We start from the raw sequence: 21,317 nt of genomic DNA on the forward strand, positions 1-21,317 counted from the left end.
CAAATTTTTGTAGGATATCTGCCAGGGACATGTTTGACTATCAATATATAACCTTAGAAAACATATTTAGCTTACTACTTGTCTTCATGGCTAAAAAAGGAGCTTTTTTAACTCTCAGATAACTGATGCCTGCAGAGTATGAAAAGTTTAAACATGAGAGCAAAAGCAAGGCACCTTTGCTATCTGACGAAATGAACTTAATACCCTAGGAGAGGGTTGTACCTGACCTTGGGAAGTTTACATCTCGATAAATTGATACACCCTGCTCCACAAGACGTTTTTCACAGATATGGATGGAAAGTTATATATATTTAAGCCTGTTGATATTTTTCATAATAAAGACAAGAGTTTAAAGCAAGGAAATCATTACTTTCTTGATCTGATCTACCATAAAATCCTACCACTGTAGGCTTCTTTGTTGTTACCATCAAACAAGATTCTTTCAGAGAAGAACTCAGAACTATTACAAAAAAAAATAAAGATATTTAAACAGTTGACAAAGTCTTTTGATTTTTTTCTATACACTACACAGAAATCATCCTTACTCCCATATAGATATTTGCATTTGTGGTATTAGCTAACTGTGGGGAATTGGTCAGTAATGAAATGTGAACAGCTTAGATGGACCTAAATTAGTGTCAGGTAAATGATACCTTTGACCTTCAAGGTTCACATAAGGCAACCAGTTTTAAAAATTAAAAACAGAATATGATGGTAGATGGTGCCACTAGATGGCAGTGCTCCAAAGAATTTAGTTTGCTAGATTTCAAGGATTAAGCTAATTCAGCAAGGAATTTTAGTACGGGCTTCTTTTTAAATTTTCATTCCTTTCATCTCAGGGGAATGTAGCTCTCAATGTAAAAATTTCTTCCCAAAAATTTCCACTGATTTATAAAGCCCAGACTCACCCTCAATTTCTTCAACATGTTGGCTACTTCTTGAAAACCAAACCATTCTCTTCTTCAAATCCCATCCTCCCATAGCTTCTACAGTTCATCTCTCCTAGTTCCACTCCCACCTAACTCCTTCAACTTCCTGGGTATTTCCAGGGGTTCTGTCCTCTCTTCTATTCTCCCTCTACTCTATTTCTAGTAATGCTTTAGTCAAAGAACATGTACAGGTTCCATCTCCATATTAATCAGAGTGTGATTCATCACTCTGTTCTGCACCAACAAAAATATCAGATGATCTTCCTCTTAGAAATGTCAAGCTGCCAGTGCTAGCTCAGCAAGGCTGAAAGAAAATTATCTTATGAACCTTTCCCTTTTCAACCTTTATGGCCTCCCCACTATTTTCTTTCTTCAAAACTATGGCTAGCATCCCACCATTTACACAGACTCAGAACACAGGTATCATTCACAACATTCTAAAATAAAAGTATTTTTCTAATCTCTCTACAAAGCTAAAGTCTGGTATCTAATTTCATATCTCACTGCAGCATCCATTTCTTTAGCCTAGACAACGATCACCTTGTTCTGTTCACATTCATTCAAAGCACTACTGCAAAGATCATAGTTGCTTGCTTTGAAAGTTATCCCATTCTTTGAAGTAATAGAAAAAGAGAAGCTCACTCCAATATAAGATGCTCCTCTGCTTTCAAAGCCTTTGCAGCTTTTCTTTTTTTTGTCATCTCTAGATCAGTAAAGCAGTAACAATTTCTATTTTTGTGACTACTGACTCCATCACTGACTTCCTAAAGTAGGGTTTGGTTGGGGTTTTTTTTTTTCTTTTTTGAACATCTTTTTGCCCACCCTCATGCTGCTTCTCACATCTGAGAAAAGCTCACTACAGCCATCAATTTATTCTTTCAGAATTTCCTTAAATCCTCTTCCACCATGACCTACAAAACAGTTAATGGCTGGGCTACTGGTACACTGAAACCTTTGCTTACAATGCTGATCAGTGTCCTTATCCTCACAGAGTCCTTATACTCTGTCTGTATCTGTCCAACAGACAGACAATTCTGCTGAATCAAAAGCAAATGCTCCAATTATGGCCATGAATGATATTCATATGCTACCAAAATTCCTGACAGAAGCAGAAGCTCAAAAAAACAAGGGAAAACATCAGGGCCTAATCCCGTACCCTGAAATAATGCCAACCTTGATGGTCAGGGTAATCTTGACTACCTCAGAAGAATTCAATGATTAAAAAATTTCATAATGCAATTTATGGATTCATATTCTAAGGTCAGAGAGAAGCATCATGATTACCCAACCTGACCTTCTAGATAATATAGATAATAAAATTTCACCAGCACTCCTGCATCAAGCTCACAATTAGCTGGGTAAAACTCAGGATATACCTCAGAAAGAAATCCAGCTTTCATTTAAAGGCTGTAAGTAATGGATACCTTCAGAAGCTGCTACTTTCATTGCTATACATTGAAATCTTATAGTGACTTTCAATTTGTCTAGACTGAAGCCTCAACTACTGGGTCTGTTATGTTTCTGTTTAGCAAATCCTCTTGCATCACAAACTATACCATGCAGGTAACGTATTCAAACCAACTCTATGTCTTTCATGTAAAACCAACATAATGATCTTTTAAAATGTCTTAATACAGAACTGGTATTCAAGAAAAAGATCTCCTACAGAAATTGACACTTCTGCTTGCTCCCCTAGAATGGTATTTGGAACACACTGTTAAGTGCCTTAAGTGCACAACATTCCTACAAACCACATGGAAGAAGAATCACAGATTTAGCCAACAGGAAATCTGCTGCCCCTCTCTGGAACTTAGATTTTTCAGGGGCTGATGGCAGAAGTTTCCCTCCATTTCAAATCCAGAACATGGAACCCTCTTCTAAGAGCAGATGCTTCTGTTCTTTCAAGGAAGGGCAAGGTGATTTTTTTTTTTCTTTTATAAAATAGGGGGAAAAAAGCAGAGTGGTGATTTCCACCTGTTTATGATAATTCATTATTGAAGCACAGAGCCAGGAAATGAGAATTCGTTGCTTATCTGAGGATTCAAACCTCACTCACCATAAGATTATTTGACCATTCTGCGTACAGGAAGTTGTGCTGTTGAGCAGAAAAGAATGCAAAAGTCATGCAGCCAAGAGAGAGAACAAGTGGTAACATGACTATCTCAGTTGTTAGAGCACTTACCTGGAATAGAAAAGCTCTGTATAATATTTCTAATCCCAAAAATTTTTTTTGATATTATTGCTAATGTCTCACCTCCTTTATTTTAAGGCAAACTTGTTTAATTTAAAGTTCAGAGAGTATTACACAGCCATCTTCTGTTGCTTATCTTTCAAGACCGTAAAGCTCCTTTCAGAGTTACTGCTTTTCAGGATACAATCTCCCCTGCTACAAAGGATGACCCTAATTCCCTATTCTTATCCTTATGACCTTGCATTTGGCTGCACTAAAATGCATGTTTTTCAAGAGAGCCCAAGTTAACAAGCTACACAAATTGCCCTGTAAAACTGACCTAGCCTTATCCTTATTTACCACTCTACCATTCTTTAGATCACTACAGACTTTAAGAGCAATAATTTTATATTTCTGGAGCTGCTGATACACAGAAACTACAAGTAGCAAACTGCCAGCCTGAACAAACATCAGGAAAAACTTGAGAGTATTAAGGCTCCAATTCTGAATTTTTTGATGTTACTATATAAACTAGAGAGGCATAAAAAAGCAAAAACGTAACCAAAGTAATAAGCAATGAAAAAAGAATATGCTTCGTATTCATTCATATGCACATTACCTTAGTGCAAAACACACACAAAAAAACCAAATGAAAGAACCCGGAGATTTAGGAATTCACTACCATCAAATATAAAAATTGGTCATATAATAACATGACAAAACTGAGTATGTTTATTGCAAAACCCATTTACATTCCCTCACTACTGCTTATAGAACAAATTTCTTGACAGATCTTTCTACATGCTGCATCAACCTCAAAAATTAACTATTATGCATTTTGTTCTACTTCAGATGCTCATTCATTAAAGATGCAGGATCCTGCAGTTATCACATGACTACCTTTTACATATGCAATGAATACTTTTGACTACAAGTTTATCTAGGTCCCAGTTCTGTATGTGCTTAACTTTGTGCATGTGCTGAACTCAACAGAACTACACTCAATTAAAGTTATGCTTGTTCCTGAGGGCTTGTAGAATCAGGATTGAGGTAAGATTGTCTCTGTGATAAAGGGCTAGTGAGTGTGCACTTTAAACCTTTTACTATTGCAGAATTTTACATTCGCAGAAAGCCTACTCTATTTGCTCAGTATTTCTTGTTATTTCAATGGGACCTCTCACATTGAGTATAATGAAGTTAAAAATTCATGTATCTATAACCTAAATTGAGACATATAACTTAAAATGTCTACAAAATGCAGTTTATCTTTAAAAACAAACAATACATTTTACATTCTAAGCAAGATACAAGCCTTTTAGTACCCTTGTTCTAATTATTTTAAAGCATATCTACCAAATAAGGCGATTTTTTCTTCTTTGAAACTACTGAATATTGAAAACCCATGAAAGTTATTTCTCAACGTATAATCTTTTAACTTACAAAATTAAGTGAATCATAGTAACTCTGAAAATAAGTAAGTTCATACCTTTTCCTTTCAGCTTGCTCTTTCAAACAAATGTATTTGGAACACATTGGTTCTTCTTCCTTATTGTCTGCGTCCTCTGCTGCAAATAAGATATTGTGACCTCTTCTGTCTGACGTATGATAAACTCTAGAAACCAGTTGTAAATAAGGAGGCAATATAAAACTAGGAAAAGCAGTACATAGATGATGAATGCCTGGATAATGTTGACTTCTAGAAAGGAAAACAAAGAAATCAAGAATCTTAATATCCAGTCTCTATATTCTAAAGTACATAGTTTATCAAGTACTACATTGTGGCATACATCAGACCATAGGATATAAATTGCTAACAAATACTTGGCATAAAGTGCCTGGTAATTTCTACTGAAAGTAGAGATCATATTATTTATAAAAGAAAAATAGGTAAAAGCTAAAATGTTGGTAATAATTTTAAAGTGTAAAATAAGTGCAGTAGTCACAATTTTACTTTCCCAACTTAAGTAGAGCTTTCACTTGCTGCACCGAAAACTTAAACCAAGTAATGCAGACATACAGCTTAAATTGGGTATGTGAATAAATTTTATGATAAAATGTTACATATACATTCATCTGCAAATACTCTCCCATGACAGAGTACCTTGTAGATGCCCTTAAAACTTCGAATTAGTTTTATGATACACTATCACTTCAAATTCTTCCTAGCCTTTCAATTCAGCTGTTGATATTAGAGGAAACACCAGGTCTTTGACTATCTTTGAAAAGTTAATAACTAAAAAAAAATACCATTTACCCCTCCAATCTAAGTTGTACTGGAGGTGATGAAAGTCTATTGACTTCCACAGGCCATGGATCAAATTCTAAAAACAGTCTCTGACTACTGTATGAACTCTACAAAGTTAATAAATGTCTAATGTGCAGACAGTTACAATGTAAAAAGCAGTATATGAAAAATATTAGAGATCTAAAATACTCAGAAATGGCTGCCCAAATATATGCTAGTTTCAATTAAGTTTCATAAGTGCCTTCATACGTTCTGAAAATCCCAAATAAATATGGTTAAAATTCCACTTTGAAATTACACATAATAGTTTTCAGGTTTAACTATTTTCCTGAGGTTCTCATGAGACAATGACACTTTCAAACAACTTGGTTTTTTGTTTTACTGAGAACCACACCTTATGCTATAAACAGATATTATAAAGAAGAAATCAGGGAAACTACAAAATGAAGCAAGGAAAAACACAAGATTGATTTATCATGTAATACATATTCAAGTTACAAAAATAATATTTTATATTTGCTTATGGCTTTTGAAAAATGACAGCAAAAAAGTAAAATATAAAAAAACATGTAAAGAAACATGAAAATCAGTGTAATGTAACAGAAATTTGACTCACAATCAAGAAATGATCACATCAAGTATATTAATGTAACGGAGATACATCTGGTATATAGTTTGAGTCCCTAAGTTTACAGACACATGACATCCCAAAAGGAAAGAATGTCAATAAGTTTTTATTTTAATTAAAACTGCTCAAAATATTTTTTTCAAGCCATACAACTTTCATATATATGAAAGAACCTCGTTCCTTTATGCTTCAACAAGACAATTTCACCAGATCTTACAATCTAAAGTCTCTACTGAAATCAGTTGCACTTTTGCCTGAATGAGAACAGGGTCAAGGTTATGAAATAAAATGTGAAAGATAAACATAAAAATGAAATATCCAGTTTGAAAAGCAACTCAATCACACAATACATGTAACTGATTAGGATTTAAGGCATGCTTACAGCAACCCCATTTAACACAAAGAATAATATTTTGTTTAATTGAATACATTTACAGCATAAATGGAAATAAGTAACAGTTTTTGAGTGTGAAATCAGAGATCAGTGCTTTAATAAGTAGATCACTAATTTAAAATTAGAAATATTTCGCAGTGCTTTTTCAACTCAATAGAGTATATAATCTTCATGAATGTTTATAGCAGTTTATCTCAGGATGTTCTAACACAGTTAACTTTCTCTGCAATGGAATTACCACACAATTTCAAAAAATAAAAATAGATGGCAAACAGTTTAACTTTGAACTTAAATCATTTGGAGTGATTTCTGTAAATGACAGCAGGCAAAATAATTTAAAAATTCTCTAGGAACTTTTTTCCCCAAGTTTTTTTCCTTTAATTTAAAAAAATAAAAACAATTTGAATGTTCTTTTAATCTCCTTATCATTACTGCTCTTGTATAGAAGTTTATCATTTCATTGAACGAACTAACAGAATGCTTTATCAATGTAAACTGAAATATTTGGGGCATGCTGCAGGTAAAGGTGAATGTTTTTACAGCACACACTCTCCTAAAACAGACTATTTATCATTCTTTGAAAAAGGGGGACATGAAAAAACAATACTATGTGTGTGGCCTACATTACCTTCACTTAATGCACTAAATACGGGGTTTTTAGAAAATCGTGCAGTTTCTGCACCATTGATAATCTGACAGTAAGTATTTATTGAAGGTAAAACACTCATTGTCTGTTGACACTATTTGTTTTAATATATAATCTTGCTAACCAAATGATCTTTAAGCAATGCAGATAAGCAATGGCATGCAAAGGGTCACTTAAATGCCAATTTGACTGTTTCATAAACTTAAGCATTCTTTTCCCATGACTATTCTCAGCTACTTAATTGAAAGTATTATCCATTTACAAACTTTAGGCCTGCCATAAAAAGGCTCTCTCCTGTATCCAATAGACCTTTCAGGACCCTAAGAACAACAAAAGCTAATAATTAAAGCTGCTTCTTTTTTTCCCTCGTTTTCTCAATAGAGAAGTGAAGAAGCAACCTATGGTACATCTAAACAAAGCTATCTATAAAGATCTTATTAGCAGCGAAGACCGTAAAAGTGAACTGTCTCACTTGACATGGGATGGACAGGATCAGTTAAATTAGGACACTGTCTGTACTACTTTTGTAATCTGCACTCCTACTACATAATGACAGATACAACCTATGACAAGAGCAAGGTAATAAGCAGTTGTCCTTAAATTACAGCTCTCAATGTAAAACCTCCTGAATTTCAGACAAGCACTGACTGTAATACAAATTCAAGTTAATGAATTTTTAATACATCTTCTCTATTTAAAGATGATGACTTACAGCTGGCATTGCTTATATTAAATTTGTGGTATTTTCCATTGTTTGTTTTTAATTATTTTGATTAGATTATGCTTGGAATTGTATGGACAAATTCAGCCCCCACATAAGCAACTTCAGTTTCTGCTGCAGTCAAGAGAAGTTTCATCTGCATACAGCAGGACTGAATAGGCCCTCTGGATTTTAAAAACTGTAAATCAGAACTATTTCAATGAGATAAATAGCAAATTAAAACTAGAGACATGAAACTAAACTTGATAATTTAGCTCAGGAATTACAAGTGTTCAGATCCAAATCTAGGGAGAAGTCATTATTTCTTCTCCAAACTCATCTATCATACTATGCACTAATAACAATCTATTGTCTTTTTTTTCTTAGAACAATTAAATAAGTTTAAAAAATTACTTGACATTTGAAGCCTGAGGAGGCAAAGATTGTTGCAAGTCGCAATCCTCTTGTAGCTCTTTCTGAACTTCATCTAGTTTAATTTTTGATATTGCTTTTCCTTGTACCTGTAGCACATTTGAGGATGGAGCCTAAAATGTTCATGAACAGAAGATAAACACAGTGTTACAAACTGATAAGTTATATGGATATTTTCAAACCCACTCTGGAGTAGAACAAGGAGCAATGGCACACAAGCAACTCTGACCATCAGAAAACACAATTAAATTAAACTAGAGTAGTTTAGAACTGCTGTCACTACACAGATCACAGCAGCACCCACAGCTATTCAGGATATAGAATAAGCAGAAAAGTGTGATAAAACAAAATTCCCAATGTGGCCTACCTAAATTGCATTTCTGAATAGCATATATGATGAATTTACTTCAAAATATTACAATGAGAATCTAAAGAGCATCAAAATCATAATGCTACTATTCAGACCTATTAAACTTAGAAGAACATGAACACATCTAAAATTTGTATTATATTTTTAAGCAAATGCAAACAGATACAGACAGTTTAAAGGATGACTGGTTTAGAAAGTTTCTTCAAGGTTATGTTCATTAAATACAGGAACTTTGGCTGGAATACAGATGTAAGGAATTCCTACTGTTTCCACCCACAGCCACTCATTCCTATTGATTAGAGCACCACCTGCTCAGTTGTGCCAAAACTTGTTTTTTCACACTGCAAAATAGATCAGATAACTGATCCATGTTGAAAAAAATAGTTTAAAAGAAGTGTTGAGGGAAGGCAGGAATTAATTTACATCTCTGATTCCCTTTGTAGAGTGGCCCCACACAGAAATTTTGTCAGGGGCACCTCACTGTAATCCAGGAGGAAGAGCGAGCAAGAAAAGGAACTACTGAAGTCATTGCTGCCAAAGTGTCTACATCTGTTTCATAAAACGGCTTCAGAATCTATACCCTTCCGCTGCTTTTTCCATATTGTGATGACCTCCAGAGGTCCCTGCCAATCTCAACCATTCCACAATTCCGTTTCCTGCAAACTGTTAAACAGACTAGCAGTGCCATCAACAAAAAGGATTCTTCTGAATGCCACTTAAAAGCTTGCATACATAACACAGCAAAGCAGGTTCAAGAAAATAAAGAAATATAATCATAGCATGACAAAGACAGACCAAAACAGAACACACTGGGGAAAATTAATTTCAAAGTGCTTTGTCTTAAAAAAATTTTCTCACAGTATGAAAAGTAAGTCCACTTTTTTGCCCAGCTCTTCCTGATACACCACAGTAATTACTTCTGTAAGGCTGGCTAGCTTAGTTTATAGGAATCCAAAGAATACAATTGCTGTGATCAAATGCCTTTCTAATTAGGATTTTCAATTGCATATCTAGTGAAATGAATCACAAAAGCATAGGATTTTACTCTTCTTTGTCCACTCACATGCTTTATTTATCCCAGAATACGGACTGAGCACAATGTCTATGTCTACTGATAACTTTGGCAATATTTAAGTTCTTAGAAAAAAATCACTGAATGAAAAAATTATGGAAGTTTATAGTTCATAAACAAGTATATTAATCACCAAATAAAAGATACTGAGAACTGTAGAAGATACCTAAATGAGTCACTACCTTCTGAAAAGGCTTATTCAAAATTAAAATGATTTCATATATTGTTAGTTTATTTTTGAAACCAACACCACTGTTTATATCAGCACATACATGAAAAAGTATGTAGTCAGATATTTGATGTTTATCCGAGAACATGGAAGTCAATCAAAATTTTACATAGAGAAAACAGGCTAACATAAATAAGGAATACAGAAAAGTTTGAAAGCAATATCTCTAGCTCAAAATGTATCATTAAAATGAGCCAAACATATGACTATGATTTTTGCTTTTAAATGTCAGGTAAATATTTCTGTCATGATGTCCTGCCCAATTTAAAGAAAAAAAGTGACCTGAGTGGATGCATTGCCATTACCAGCTTTTGGAACGCCCAGATACTCAAATAATTTAAAAAAATAATACCATGTAAGTGATATCCAAAGTAACAGAAGATACTCAACAACATTCATTGACATCTTAGACACTAATACAGCTAACAAAAACTTCCAAACCTAAAATTACAGCAGCTAATATTTTAAAATCATAAGCCAAGTTCTGTGATCTCATCTTTTTTGTGAAACAGATCATGAAGGGGAACTTCAACGCACTCTTGCTAATGAATTAAGGAGGCTATACCAAGTAGAGGAGAGTTCCTTTAAGCCTAAAATCAGAGAATATGAGCCAACACAGTTAACTATTAGACAGACATTTTAGATGTATATAACCTCATATTTTATTTCATTTTCTTTGTAGAAATACCAGTGAACACACAAATTTTTAATCAAAATATTTATGCAATTCAGTTACAGATGGAACATAAAATTACAATAACTAAAGCAAATACCTGCATTTTTTCATCTGACTGCTCTGTGTATAACCAAATTTGCAATTTCATCTGCCCAATCAATCAATTTATCTTGAAACTGCATGGGCCCTGCAGCCCACTAACCAAGGCAAAACAATTTCAAAAATAAGATGTCACAAAAACATGTCAATGAATAATGTTCCATAGAATTACTAACATACAGCACATTGCTGTTACTCTGTATAGAAATAGTTCTGCTAAGCTAAGGATGTGATGGCGCATTTAGCTAATAACATATGGGCTCTTAAAACCATTACTTTTTCTAAAGTTTTGTCTCCATTATTTTTTCTATGTGTAAAAGTGAAAGCATGCACTTTCAAATTAAGTAAAATATATAAATTATGTAGTAGTTGTGTTAAATAAAGCCAAATGAATGTTATATTTTCAGGTGCCAATCTTGCAAACTACTTTGTGTTGTAAGATCACTGAACGCACACCGATGGGTGTCGTTGCAACAATACCACCACAGTGCATTACAGAAACAGCATGTTACCCAAAATAATACTGTCTAAAAAACATCACCACAGTATCCCAGTACTGTTTAAATAACTGGGAAACTGTTCTGTTGGCAAATAGTATATACTTTAGAAGTAATAATGTTACTATATTCTTGAATATTATAAAAATTACCATCAGTGACATTGTATTGTGTATTGTTTACAAATCACTTAGCATATTTAGTTTAGTAACCAACGGATCAACTGATGTTGCAGAGTATACTCTTAAAACTACCTGCAAACATCATTATTAATATTAATTATATAAAACATTATAGCCAAGTACAGATGGCACAGTTACTGAATTATTAGAAACATTCCTGACCTATAGACAGACAAATATTGTAAGGAAAATCTCAAAACAATCTTTTTTCTAATTTAGCAGAATTTTTTAAAAGTAATATGACTTCATTTTCATCCATTTTCTTCAACAGAACTCTAACCCATCCAACAGAAATAATTTTTCTACCACAAAAATAGCTACAAAATATGAATCCTTAGCTGCAGAAGAATGCCTGCCAAGCGGAACTGTTCAGGCCAGCATCACCAGATCACTTAGGGCTCTACTTCATGTTCACTGTAGCCCCATTGCAGAATGCAGTGCCAGAACTGATGGGGTTTCTGTTGTCTCCCTGTGACTCACTCCCAGAGCTCCCCTGTCCCTTAGCTCTTCAGGGTAAGCTGTGTGCATCCTTGGTTCTTGGCTATCCTAAAATGGATCAGGAAAGTTGGTTGCTAATGCTCTGGAATTCTAGGCATGTGCCTACCTCTCTCTATCCCTTTCTCTATGCAGCTTGAAGAGACACAATCAGGGCCAAGCTAGAGTCAGTGGGAGGAGCTGAAGAAGCAGCTGAAACAAGACCCTTGGACATTCAGAAAGTGTCTCATTTTGACTAGACCTCTGTCTTAGACCTTGAAAAAACATACTTGCAAATACTGGGCCATCAACAAACATCCCATATGTATGTCTCATTCGCTTTTCATTTTGGTCCCTTTAGCACCTTCTTTTCAACACCTGTATTTGTCTTCCATGTAGCTTATCCAGCCTTGTGTTCATCTCGCTTATTAAAGTTTAGGCCAAGGCTATCTGGTATCTCTGCACATAACACTGCCTAGTGGAAATATATCCCATTCTTCATTGTCCTTCTCATTATACTATTGTAAGCGTAATAAATTGTGTTACTCTGTTTTACAATAAGCATATATAATAAGTTTAAGGCAAAGTAATCATTTACATCAAAACTGCAGAAGTAATCAGGTTAAGGTTTTATTTTAGTATCTGGTTATAACCTTGAAATACCAGAACACTAGAAACTGACAACACATGGGAAAAGACATTATTTGGTCTTAGCAACAAATTTGTCCTCTGTGGTACTGTCTCTATAAACTTGATACGTGTTCTCTACTAAAAATCTAAGCTTTTTAAAGCTGATATCCCAATGACAGTTTTTGTCGTGTGTGGAATATTACAGAACCAAAAGGATGTTGAGCATTATGCCATTTTCCAGGAAGGCATCCCCTTGTTAAATGTAGATTAGGATTCTATTTATACGTTGTTTCATTTGTAATCTTCTTTCCAATCTCATAAAGAAAAGCCTAACCCAACATCTGACCGAATGAACCTTGATTTGTTTTTTCCTCTAACCTTAAGCTGCAAGACCAGTATGAAGACCTGTTTTATAGAAAATCTTCTTTAAAAGGCCAGGTGGTAAAGAAACAGCTTGCAGACCACTCTATGCTCTAAAGTATCAGAACCTTAAGCATAAGAGAATTAATACTACCTCACAAAAGTACTAAACCTGCTTACCTGCTTATTATACGTTAACAGCTCATCTTTAGGCCGAGATTCATTTTCCCTTGCTTGAAGTTCTTTCTGAACTACTGGTGACTTCTGAGGGAAGGAAAAAAATATCAATGTACAGTATTTTTTTAAAAAACCACTTTTGTGCTGACAAGTAATTCAGTACAATATCCACTATATGCAATTAATATTTCATCATCCATGCATTTTATGAAGCACCTAGAACATTGTATCAATTTTATCTTAAGCCAAATATTTTGTCAACAGCTAACTAGATTTCCAAAAATAAATATAGTAATAGACAAAGGAGCTACAATGATTAACACTAAGTAATAATATTTATAGAGATTTCTTATCAAAGATCTGGTCTGTTTCTTCTACAAATTGCACTTAGAAGAAGAAATTGCAAAATGTAAGAAACATACATCAGAAATTTGTATCAAGAAAACCATGATCCTTTAAAGCAAATAAATCATTAATGCCTATAAACATCAAGCAATCCTCCAAACACATCTAAATTTAAATATTTAAATTTTAAAAACAGTTTGAATGAGAGGCATGGAATGATGGTGACTAATATATATGAATATAGATTAATGTTTTATGATTCCATTGCCCTAATCTGTATGCTACTTAATAAAAGTGAAATTCTTTATATCCAGCAGTTGGAGAGTCAAATCCCGTAAGAAAAGGAATGAATGAAAGACACAAAGGGAACGAGAGAAAAGTAAAGTTATACTTATGATTTATGAAATACCAAAATGTTTTCAAGGACTATCTAATTTCCTTCCCAGTTTTATCAGTTTAAAATATGAACTACCTATCTTAACAACTCTGCAAGCAAATAGAAGCACTATTAACTTATTATATTTTAACATTCCTAGATAATGCAGAATGTTACCAGGCTTGCTTGGTGAAAACTTGGCAAGACTTGAGATTCAGTTTTTATTTCCTTGTGTTCAATTGGTGCCTGTTGTATAAGAGAAGAAAACTAGTGTCAGACAAGAATGCTAAAAAATGTATATTATCCATACTACCTTACAGAACAAAACAACATGAAAACAGTATACATGTATAAATGAAAGTTCAGGTCTTCATTACACGAATTAGTTTGAAAGCAACAAGTACATTCAGAGACAAATGATCTCAGGCTCATCTTTTGCAAACATTTACGCACATGCTTAACTCTTTGCTTTAACTAACTTCTCCATAGAACTGCTTATAGTAGAGAAGTTTAAAAGCTGAGTGCAATTTTCAGTTGATCATTTTCTCCACGGGAGAAAATTATAATTGCTCCACTAGCAGAAAAGCTACTACAAAATTTGAAGTTGTTCTTAGTTCCTAGACATATTATGCTTTCTCATCAAATGAACAGTTCAACAAGTCCCTCTTTGGATACAGAATACCCATACAAAAAAAAAGCAGAAATAAAACACAACAATAATTCTCAAAACAGATGGTAAGTTTTAAGGACAGCGTGCTTTCTGAGCACCTGGTTGGCATATATATATATGTAACTCAGCAGACACGTACTTTACCCCTTGTGCCATATACCAGTTTGAGGAACCAAGTTTTAAAGATAACAGTAACAAACAGAGGCATCAAATCTGAACTATGTGTCATTTTAGAATACAGTTTTTAAAACTGCTACGGAAATGTTAAATATTTCTTAGGAAAGTATTTCAGAGGCACAAGCTGATGCAAGAATGCATTGAAGCTATCTGTTAGAAACAATCTGTCACATCATGAAAAAAACCCTTTGCTGGCACTGCACATGTCCATTTGCTCTGTTAATATAAGAATCTTCCACACAGTGGAATTTTTATTCCATTGAGTGTGTTGCCCACCTAGCAATCTAAAAATACCTTTTTTTTAATGCCTAGGATATTTTACATTTAACTTTAATACCACATTAAAAGCATACTCTGAGCTGTAATTTTGTTTCCCTTGCATATCAAAAAATGAAAAGGAAAAAAGGAGGAGTCTCCAGGCCAACACAAAGTGATAGATACATATACTACCCCAAAAATGTAAACTATAAAGCAATAAAAAGCTATGGCCTTGCAGAAGATTGTACACACTGGTGTTTTGTTTTTAACCAAAGCCTTACTAATTTATCTACCTTTGACAGAAAAGACAGCTTAAGAAAAAAACAATTCATATTACATATTTTTTCATCACCATGAGAGCAAGGAACTAAAATAGAGGAATGTACTAGCAACTCAGATTAAAAGAAATAGTATCAGCATTATCTTCTCAAGCTATACTAAACAACCTTCCTCTTCTTTGCAACACGTGCATATTTTCAAACGTTGGTGATTACCACGGACTATTAATTATCACAGTCCATCTTAGATTCACAAAGCCTTTCATTCAATGGGACTGGATCAAATTACATTTCTAAACTATTGCATAATATGTAAATCACAATTTTACATATTAATATTCCTGTTCTGTCAAAACCAACAGAATTATATGAGCAAGTATTATCTTAATTTCATTTTAGACACCTGTGTATCTTAGGTGATTGCTTTCCTTTGTTGGCTGCGGTGTTTTTTCTTTTAACCACTCCCCATGGGAGAATCTCGGGCACAATGCTACTGTGTTAGTTTAATAAAATTATGTGTACTGTCTATATAGGTACTATGGGCTGTGTGTTTGCATTAACAAAAACACGGCCAAAGAGGTGTGATCTAACTTCAGGAAATAAAAAGTGTTGAGAACTGTGGCAACTCTTTATTCCTGTGGGAATCTGTTCTTGAGTGTTCTGCCCATTCTTGAGGAAGCTGTTTCCTGCACTGATACTTTAACCTCGTGATGGAATCTACTACACCTTTATTAGCCATAGCCTTCCTCCTGCAGGTGTAGAAATCTGTAATTACCTCTAAATTTATCCTACTTAAATATTTTCATCTGGTATTTCTTTGATTCCTCTTTGCACAGTTATATGCTATTAAAATAAATTATTTTCCCCTCTGTTTTGACAAAAAAGTTCCTATCACCAGTGCAGAACAGACCCTGATAAATGACAAGAAGTCAATCTAGATGTGTGAACACACAAATATTGTAAAACATTCTTTTAACATGGTGAAATTATACAAATTATTTATACACACACATAGCTAATCACCCTGTACCCCACCTTTGACAAAGCTTGAATCTCTGTGAGATTACAATCTATCTAATTAAAAAACCAATTTGTTCTCATATAATAAAAGCATCTTACTGACCTAATGAGGACTAGTCCCCCAGAAAAAGATAGCCCTTGCTCCATAAAGCCTGTAGTGTTTTTAAGACAAGCATAAATTCTGTGGGCCTAATGATCATAAGGAACTGGAAAGTGATTGTTGATAAAATGTAAGACTGCAGAACTAGATTGTTTTAATTAGTTACTTGTACTGGTAAATTTAAGAAATATAGATTTCAGAAGTCCACACATGTAATCCATCCACCCAACATCTCTCCCTGGGCAGTTTCTTGCAACATTATAAAAAGAAAACATCTTTTTTTTAAAAAATCTAAAGTATACAAGTTAACTGTTCCAGAAAAAATGTTCATGTGTCCAGGAGTGGTAGTGATCACCCCTAAAGACTGAGCAGCTCCCTTCAGCACATGGCAGGAAGCACCATAGCCTTTGCCATGATTAACCTTATTGAGCATAGTCAATGAAGTGTGCTTCTTGAATTAATAATGTAATGTCAAACTCATAATAAAAAGCATCATGGTCTGGATTTAGCTACATCTTAAGGGATGCTAAGACCATGAGCCATCCTGCAAGCAGAAAACAAGAAAACCAGTAGGAAGGGTTTCTCACTTAAAGAAAACTAACAAATAAATTGAAGTCTCTTGTTCATTTCCATGATACTTAGAATACACCTTATAGCACCTAAAGGAAAAAAAGTGTTTTCAATAAGCCTCTTAAAAAACAGTTTTGTCAGAAAGCAATATATGATCTGTTGTGTAATTTTTATGTCAGCTGAAATATAAAGAACATAGAGCAAATAAATGAGATTCTGTAAAGTTACGAGTAAATACTTGTTTGCATTTGCTTATAGATACGAAGCAAATAAAAGTCTATCTCCTCTTGAATTTTAACAGTAATTCGTCTCCATCAAACCACTTTTGAGAGAGTATTAATGCATTACAGAGAAAATCTTCTCAAGGCCTCACTATTGAGATTAGCTGACAAGAGCTAGAAATGGTTTTTTAAAACTAAAGTATATTTTATGTTGGCTTCCTGCTTATACGGTGCACTGCATGTTTATCAGAAGCATTCAAATTTGATGCTTTTTTTCGAGAATAAAAGTGTTAATTTAGTTAGCACCCTCACAAGCTCATCTAAAGAACTGATCTGCTGAAAACAATAACTAACTAAAGACAATGAGCTGCAGGTTCATCACCAAGAAAGCTGAACATCAAGCTGAATATGAAAGAAAATGCATTTCTGAAATGAATACAAACACCCTCCTACGGATACTAAATCCAGCATATAACTTAATAACTCAATATACTTCAGGGGTAACAACAAGCCTCAAGGCAACAAAATTACACCAGGCATTGGAAATCATATTATTCTTATAATAAAAATTCTACTTTTTAACAGAAAATGTGGTGGGAATCATTATTCATAACTGATTCCCCTCAAAGGAAATAGGGCTAAATACTAATGTCCCACCGAGCTAGCATTCCATTCCCCAGATAATGCTCTTTTCGATGCTGGTGGAAAAACAGCACTCAGCCCCCACAGCAATATCATAAGCTATCAATGCTAACCAGTCATTAATGCAAGATCAAGAATAAGATAAAGTGAAGAGAATATTTTTTTTGTAAGAAATGAAAAACACATTTAAATCTGAGAGCTTGTTTTCATTTTAGTAGTTCTGTTCTTTGCCTAGGTATTTCCATTTCATTTAAAAGAATACATTTCTTACTTCATTAGAAGGCAAGCCTTGAAGCTCAGTGTAAAGTAAATAAACCATGCATAATAATAATAATAAAGATTTGCTAGAGTCTTCATCTTATTTATAAGGTCACTTAAGTTCAAAAGACACCTGCTGCAAATGCCTTTGATTAAAAAAAAAAATGTAATCAGCAAGGGCATCATTCATCCTCAGATGTCCCTACGTCCATACCTAAAAAAACATTAAACAACAAAGAACTAGACCAGAAAGTCATCACCAAGTTCAAATCTTCATTTTACTTTGAACCCAATTGATGTAAGTTTCAGAAATAAAGAATTAAACATCACAGCACTCCAGAGGCCAGATTTTCAAAGCTCAGAGCCCAGTATCTCCCACTACAAACAACAGAAAATCAGTTCTCTTCACTTGAAATTAAGAACATTAGGACTTGCTAGAGGCCAAACTTTTAAAATCTTACCTAGACCATAACCCACATTTATAAAAAAAGAAAGAACACAAAGCACAGCACATGTTACTAATTGCTAATAATTATTTTGGGTAAGTTGAACAAGAAATGGTTTTACAGATCCAAGATCTCCTTTAGCTCTCTTCCCATCTGCACTGAAGTGTTTTTGTATCCAGATGGCAAATTTCAACGAAAGAGAACAGTCCCAAATTATTACATTCCTAAAACACAAGTCAAGCAGTGAAGAGGGATCATCTCAATGCTGCCACACTGAGGAAAGTCTTCTCTGTTTTCAACCCCAAATGAAATACACCAGAAAACATACAGAGAGTGAGAGACCCCGCAAATACCTCAGCCACACAAACAGCTCTCAGAAGAACAGAAGAAAACCAAATTAGAGGACATAAATCTATTGGAAATACAGTTTCAGGCTATTGCTGCTCATGGACTTACACATTGAAATTAACGCCATTCAGGATTTTTGATTAAACACAAAAGTTAGGAGGAAAAAAAAAAGAGACAGTCGGTGTCACATTAAGGGAACACAAGGTACCACACTTACATTCTATGAGAGATACTCTATGATCATAAAAGGTAGCATTTTGATAGTTGTGGGAAACAATGTTCTTTATCATGTCCTAAAACACAGGTTCATCTGTTTTTCATCAGTCTGCTATACTTCCTTGCAGAGGCAGTTGCTGCTGAAAAGGAATAGTTCACCTTCCATGGGTCTATTCATTCCACAGCATCCCTAACAAATGCTACCGTGAATACCAAGTGTGTTCGTGATTTTTGCAACCTAAATTTCAGCCCTCTTGGAACATGAACAAAACTATCAGTCTGGCTAAGAGAGGACAGAGTCATCTGATCGTAAGTTACTACTCTAGTTAACAAATGAATCATCAACCCTCTGGTGAAAATCTAGGAAAGTTTTCTGCAGCATCTACCTGATGCCTAGAATTACTGATCTCTCCTGCTGTAATTAGTTGAAGGGACTCTTACAGCTGCTTACACAACCTACCTAACTGTGATAATAAAGGATTTCTCTTATAGAGACTTCACAAGCTAAACAATAACTAAAAGAAGCAATACTTCCAACAATATACCGAATGCATTTAATGCACTTTTTCATCTGTCAGACTGGAATACGTTATCTCAAAAAAGGGAAAGGAGAGTAAAGAAAAAGATGGTATTAAACTATAAGCAGTATAATAAAAATAACACCCCAAAAGAGCTTATGTTTGAATATATTTTGATATTGGCTCATTTTCATTCTTAAGGGACATCAAAAAAACTGGCAGAAGAAACAGTTAAGAATATTCTATGATACATTAGAGTCTTTATCCATTTGTTTTGTCTGGCTTCTGTGTTGTAACACATTGTAGGAGCTGGAAAAAAAATATACAACTCTTATAAAAGTAATATTTACCCAAGGGAAAAATATTGCTCTTGTTCTGGTTCACCTACTTCCATTTTTATGTTGTAGTTCTGGCCAAGAACACTCTCCAGGAGATCTTTGATCGTCTGGTCTGAGGGAGATGGAGAACGAGACTGCAGGGAAGCAATTATTTCATCAATAGACCTTGCAACCACTTTCACGGGCAATGCTGGTGTGGAAGTAGGCTCTTCAGGTTTGCTCTGCTGGAAGTTCTTCTCGTATATTTTTGAAGTGTCTGGTCTAGTCACATTTCTTGCCTCTTCCAACTGTTCTCGAGCAGACCTCACACTTGGCTGCCTGCTTCCTTTTCTCAGCACTCTTCCCAATTCAACATCAAAATCTTGTTGCTTTGCTTTTGAAATCACTCTGCTTCTCTTATTGCAGCTTCCCCTGGTTATTTTTCCTTTTCTTGAAAGGTTTACACTTGTATCACAATCTGTAGAGCTAAATTCATCACTATCTTTAATCACAATATCTATTTCTTCAGTTTTATCTGATTTTAAATTCTGTGGATCCATCTGTAGCACATGAACTCTTTCCTTTACTTTACTAACAGCTTTTGTCTTTTCTAATGAGATAGGGGAGCTATTAACATGACCATTAGACCTGCAGTAACTTGGCTTCTGAGGTGGTGCTGGGTGCTTGACCATTACAACTTTTTTAGTGGTACCTGCAAATGATGCTATTACTGGCAGTTTTACAACTGTACTTTCATGACTACAACTGGCATTTTCTCTGTTAACTTTTTCAGGGCAACTTCTCTGGTTTTTGTCAGCACCATCTTCTTTCACAGATTTATTTCTTTGAGTCATCACCCTGAGATCAAGGGTTTGTTTCTTCATGTCTCTTACTTCAGAAGATATCTTTACTTGCTGTGAGCATCAGAACACCCAATGAATTAATTAGGAATATTTTTATTTATATTCATGACAGGCTTATGTGGATTCTTTGACCTCTAGAGAGGATAATGTTCTTAACTGATGTGATTGATCTGGTGTTAAATCTTCCAATAAGGGCTAAATGCTCACGTTTCTAGGAGCAGTAACTATTGCTTGTTTGATCTTCAGACTATCCCACTGAGATTCCCCACCTATAGTCTCACATTCCTTAATCATAGTTAGCTCTTCCACATAACTCAGTCCAAAGTGCTCATGTTTTATAGCAATTTTCTGCTACAGCCTGTAAATGCAAACAGAAATGAGTTTTTCTATTTCACATACCAACATAGAACCCAGTCTTGAAAAGGCAACTTCATTTTGCTAAGGGCCCCATTGATTTTAACAAGACCGTTCTGAATGTGCATAATTAAGCAATGACTATTAGCATTTTACCTGAGGAAACAACTGAACCTTCCCCATCTTCAGGAGCATAAATTGGGAGTTGGACAGAAACTCCCAAGGGGGGGGGGGGGAAACCTACACACAACAAGAAAGGATAAAGCTCAACACTTTCTCGAAGTAACCACAAAAAGCTTTCCTCCTACAAAACACAGTGACCCCTCCAAGCCCCACATCTCCCTCTCGAGCAGGCAAAGCGCCTCCCTCCCCTCAGAAAAGTACCTCACAGCCTGGCCAGCTCCCACCGCGGGGCCGCGGGCAGGAGAGG

The 21,317-nt window shown here is 34.7% G+C and overlaps 1 protein-coding gene across 1 annotated transcript in view; it reads right to left on the reverse strand.

The window, feature by feature from the left end:
- TTC6 (tetratricopeptide repeat domain 6) overlaps nucleotides 1-20,554 on the reverse strand; it is a 64,672-nt gene extending 44,118 nt beyond the window's left edge. Inside the window, exons 1-4 of the mRNA XM_009646617.2 lie at nucleotides 19,742-20,554; nucleotides 12,914-12,997; nucleotides 8,127-8,257; nucleotides 4,586-4,795 (exon numbers count right to left, since the gene is read on the reverse strand). Of these exons, the coding sequence (XP_009644912.2) occupies nucleotides 4,586-4,795; nucleotides 8,127-8,257; nucleotides 12,914-12,997; nucleotides 19,742-20,554 (1,238 nt within the window). The remainder of the gene's footprint in view (nucleotides 1-4,585; nucleotides 4,796-8,126; nucleotides 8,258-12,913; nucleotides 12,998-19,741) is intronic.
- Nucleotides 20,555-21,317: the final 763 nt, after the last annotated feature.

This window comes from Egretta garzetta, unplaced genomic scaffold (genome assembly GCF_000687185.1).
Source record: "Egretta garzetta isolate BGI_Z169 unplaced genomic scaffold, ASM68718v1 scaffold79, whole genome shotgun sequence".
NCBI classification, from domain to species: domain Eukaryota; kingdom Metazoa; phylum Chordata; class Aves; order Pelecaniformes; family Ardeidae; genus Egretta; species Egretta garzetta.